At 43.5% G+C, this 4,698-nt stretch overlaps 1 protein-coding gene across 1 annotated transcript in view; it reads right to left on the bottom strand.

Annotated features, from left to right (window-relative positions):
• Nucleotides 1-3,974, bottom strand: part of LOC110203819 (cytochrome P450 2B4-like) — an 11,886-nt gene extending 7,912 nt beyond the window's left edge. The window contains exons 1-2 of the mRNA XM_020980259.2: nucleotides 3,534-3,974; nucleotides 54-216 (exon numbers count right to left, since the gene is read on the bottom strand). Of these exons, the coding sequence (XP_020835918.1) occupies nucleotides 54-216; nucleotides 3,534-3,707 (337 nt within the window). The 5' untranslated portion in view covers nucleotides 3,708-3,974. The remainder of the gene's footprint in view (nucleotides 1-53; nucleotides 217-3,533) is intronic.
• Nucleotides 3,975-4,698: the final 724 nt, after the last annotated feature.

Genomic DNA, 4,698 nt, shown 5'->3' with positions numbered 1-4,698 from the left:
TACCACCACTCTGTCACCCTTCCCCAACCCCTGCCATGGCATGGCCCACTCACCCTGCCCCTGGAAGACTGGCTCAAGCATAGCAATGGGTGCTCGGCCACTGAACTCTTCTGCCTTCTCCACCAGAGCCTCCTTCACGGCCTCAGTCCCACATAGCACAACCACAGGTCGGGAGCCCAGGAAGATGGTAAATACATCCCCATACTTGTCCCGAAGCTATGGGAAAAGCCCCATCCCATTAGATCCCAGTTGACATAATGCATTCCCCTCTGTATAATGGAGAGGGATGTATTTAAAATAGAAGGCTTATAGGGCCCCTTTTAGCTCTAACCTTCAATTTTCTATGTTTTAAGGTCCCTCCTAGCATTCCAGGCTTTACGATCCCTCCCAACTCTTACCATTCTGTGTTCCAAGGTCTCTTCCAGTTCTGATATTCTATGATCTACATTCAAAGGGCCTTTTTAGGTCTGACATTCTATGTTCTAAAGGCTTTTCCAGCTCTAATTTTCTATGCTTCTAAGATCATACCTAGAGCCATCTCCCCCACACACCCCTATCCCATCCTGCCAATTCAGCATCCGAGGCAGAGAAATTCCTCTCCTCCCCCAGGGTCTGGCCCAATGCTTCACTGGTAGTCCAGGAAATTGTTGATGATCTGGTCAGCCTTCCTGGAGGAGTAGCTCAAAGAGTGGGGTTATCTTCCTTTCTCTTATCCTTGGCAGATTATATCTTATCCTAACAGTTAAGACTCTAGTGTTCCCACTTGTTTTGACTTCACTTCTTTGGGAAGTGACAGGAATGTTAAGAAAGAGAGACAGAGCAGAGCCAATATAATACAAATGACAATTCTACCTAAATTAATCTATTTATTCAGTGCCACCCCAATTAAATTATTAAAAATTATTTTTTTGAACTGGAAAAAATAAAATTCATTTGAAAGAATGAAAGGGCAAGAAAATCAAAAGAATTTATGTAAAAAAAAAATGTCAAAGGAGTACCAGATCTTAAAGTATATTTTAAGGTGATAATTCTCAAAACTACCTGGCATGAGCTAAAAAATAGAAGAGTAGATCAGTGGAATAAAGTGGGCATACAATACACACTAGCAAGTGATTATAATAATGTCCTGTTTGATAAATGTAGAGATCTAAGCTTTGGGGATACGAACTCACTCTTTGGTGGAAATTGCTGGGAAAACAGGAAAGTAATCTGGCAGAAACTAGGTATAGACCAATGTCTTACACCATTTACCAAGATAAGGTCTTGGTAAATGGATGCATAACCTAGACTTAAAAGGAAATATCACAAGCAAATTAGAAAAGCTTGGGACATATTACGTATCAGATTTATGAATAAGAGAAGAATTCAGGAATAAACAAGAAAGAGAGAGCATTGTGGAATGTAAAGTGGATCATTTTTATTACATTAAATTTAAAAAAGTTTTGTACAAATAAAACCAATGCAGCAAGATGAGAAGGAAAGCAGAAAATTGGGGGAAGGGGGGGAATTTATAGCCAGTTTCTCAGATAAAGGCCTCATATCTCAAATGCTGAGCTAAATAATGAAAATATGAATCAGTCCCCCATTGATATATGGTCAAATGATATAAACAGGTAGTTTTTTGCAGGAAGAAATCAAAATTTTATGTAGTCATATGAAAAAATGCTCTGTCGTTATTGATTAGAGAAATGCCAATTAAAACAACTCTGAAGTACCATCTCACACTTATCATATTGGCCAAAAGGATAGAAGGGGAAAATGAGAAATGTTGCAGGCTATGTGGAACAATTGGGATAGTAATACATTTGGTGTAACTGCGAACTGATCCAACCATTTTGGAGAGCAATTTGGAATTATACCCAAAGAATTATAAAACTGTGTTCCCAGCAATACCACTATTAGGTCTCCTTCCCCAAGTTGATCAGAGAAAAGAGAAAAGAATCTACAGGTTTTAAAATATTTATAGCAGCTCCCTTTATGGTGGCAAAGCACTGGAAAGTGAGGAAATACCCATCAGTTGGGAAATGGCTGGATAAGTTGCAGTATATGGTTATGAAGGAATACTATTGTGCTATAAGAAACGATGAGCAGGTTGGTTTCAAAAAAAACCATAAAAAGACTTGCATGAAATAATGTAGAGTGAAATGAGCAGAACCAAGAGAACATTCTATACAGTAACAGCAATATTATTTGAACATTAACTAAGCTATCATGAATAATATGATCATTCACATCAGTTACGAAGGACTTATGAAGGAAAATGCTATATGATATATGGAAGTAAGAAATATATATACATACATGTATATACATACATACATATATACACATATATACATATATAATATGCATGCACATATATACACACATATGCACATATATACACATATATGATGTTGGTCTTCTCTAATGTGGGATTGAGAGGGAGGGAGGAGGAGATAATGTGGAACTCAAAATGTAACCAAATAAATAAATATTAAGAACGTCAATACAAGGAAAGGTAAAAAGTGAGATTGAAGTCTCCTTTCCCCTCTCTACCCCTCCCTTCAAACAATCTTGTTCCTGGATCCTCCTAACAAGCAGTCTGAGTTGGGAGGGAGGGACAGAGCTCTAGTGACCATCCCTGGTGGGCAGGGAGAAGGAGGATGTAGAATCCAGATGTCACTTTGTCCATACTCACATCACTCCCACTCCCATACCTATGGAAGGCACTGCTGGAGGTCTGGTAAATACTTCTAACTTCACCCCACCTTTCACCTCTTTTCCCAGAGGAAAACTGAAGCAGGCAGTACTAGAAATACCTTCCACCCCACCCTTGAAAATCTCAGAGAAACCTAGGACCTGATTTATCTCCCTCTGAAAGATCACACTGAGTCCATGGTTTCTTACTTTGTTCTATTTTGTTTTAAGAAGCAGAAACAGAGGAGGGGGAAGCAGGCAATTAATGGAACTCTCCTCTTTCCCTCCCCCTCATCAATAAAAACTCTTCAGGCTATCAGTTCAAATACCCACATACCACTTCATATGATAAATCTCAAAGTGTTTATCCCTCACCAACGAAGAGGCAAAAAATAAGTGATTCCATTCTCTACCCACTCTACTTCCCCACTTTTAGAGGGTTCACTACCTCTAGAAAGAATCCTACACCTCCCTCCCACCATTACTGAACTCTCCCCGACATTTCCAAATAGGAGTGATCTCAAAGCACTTATTCCTAGAGAATAGCCAGGAAGGAAACTGATTTGGAAAGCATCCCCACGGGGGCTGAGGAGGGACCCAGAAATCCCACACAGGGAGTGATGTCAGAGCACTTATTCCAAGATGAGAGAGTTACGGAGGAAACTTCCCTGGGACCCCAGGAAATAAACTCAAGAAGTTCATTAGCCTCTTCCCTATTTCCTTTAGGATCTCAAAACGCTCATCTCTCATTACGGAGAGATCTTGGGGAAACTGAGGCAGGCAGCATCACTGCCACCTCCAAGTGCTCACAGGAACCCAAGCAAGCCCAACCGCGCAGCTCTGCCGGTCCTCACCGCCGAAAAGGATTTCAGGATGCCCTGACGATCCATCTGGAAAATGTTGCCAAGTAAAGGCAAGGGTCGCGGTCCTGGAGGGAGGCGGCCTTTCCGTGAAGCAGCAGGACCCCGCGCCAAGAGGAGCAGGAGCCCCAGGAGGGCTGCCAGAAGAAGGAGCGACCCGAAATCCATGGCCCAAGTTCTGCTCGGCTTTGTGCCCCTGCCACGACTTTAAGCCTAGTCCAGGAGGGAGGCGGCGCCCTAGCTCGCCCTTTCCCTGCTCTTGCTGTGACAGCAGCTCTGCCCCACCCAAGTAAGTGACCTCTCTGCCTTTCCCTGTCCCTCCCTGGTCCTCTGATCTCACCTCACTCCCCTGTACTTCCTGCCTATGGCATGCAAGGCATGCCCCTGTAATAGCACCCAAAAGTTTCTGGAGACTCTCCAACACACCCCCACTGCACCTACCACTGTTCATGCCCAGCTCTGGGACACTGTCTGCTGCTGTCTCTGCTCTCTGTCCTGTCTGTCTTTATGACTTCCTGTCTCCCCTCCCCTCCTCTAGCTCTGTCTCTTTTACTGTTTCTCTCTGTCCCCTCCCCCCCATTCTCTTTCTCTGTGTCATTCCTTGGACAGAGATCAATACACAGTAGGCAGATAACCATTGCACTCCCTACACTCTATCAGATTCTTGGAGTCACCAAGGTCTATGACAGGTCAACCTGAGGTGCTAGGAACCTTTCTGAGCCAAACAGAGCCCTGACATGCCCAGCCTAAGCCCTGCAGCCTTCTGCTGTGTGCGTACCAAGGTGGATCACCCTCTCTGGGCTCCAACTACACCTCCAGCCTCTCTCCCTCCCCCCAGGCCTGACCTATTGCAGCCTTCCCCTAAAGCTTTGACATAGAGACTAGACAAAGAGAGACAGAGATCTGGGAAAGTGGAGACACAAATTTGCCCAGAATATATCAGAAGTTGGAGAAGCAGAGATGAAAAAGAAGGTATAGGGGAGGAAAAAGGGGAGAAAATGAAGTAGAAAGATTTTGGGGGTGCAGAGAGAGAAATAAGAACAAGTAGAGACCAAGAGGGACACTGAGAAAGAAGGCAATGAAAACCAGAGGCCCAGAATCATAGGTGTAGAGATGGAAGGAGCCTTAGAAGCCAACTGGTCTAACCATCTCCTGTTAA

Source organism: Phascolarctos cinereus, unplaced genomic scaffold, assembly GCF_003287225.1.
Source record: "Phascolarctos cinereus isolate Bilbo 61053 unplaced genomic scaffold, phaCin_HiC Scaffold_726;HRSCAF=1367, whole genome shotgun sequence".
Lineage (NCBI taxonomy): Eukaryota > Metazoa > Chordata > Mammalia > Diprotodontia > Phascolarctidae > Phascolarctos > Phascolarctos cinereus.
This window is presented reverse-complemented; position numbering and strand designations above follow the sequence as displayed.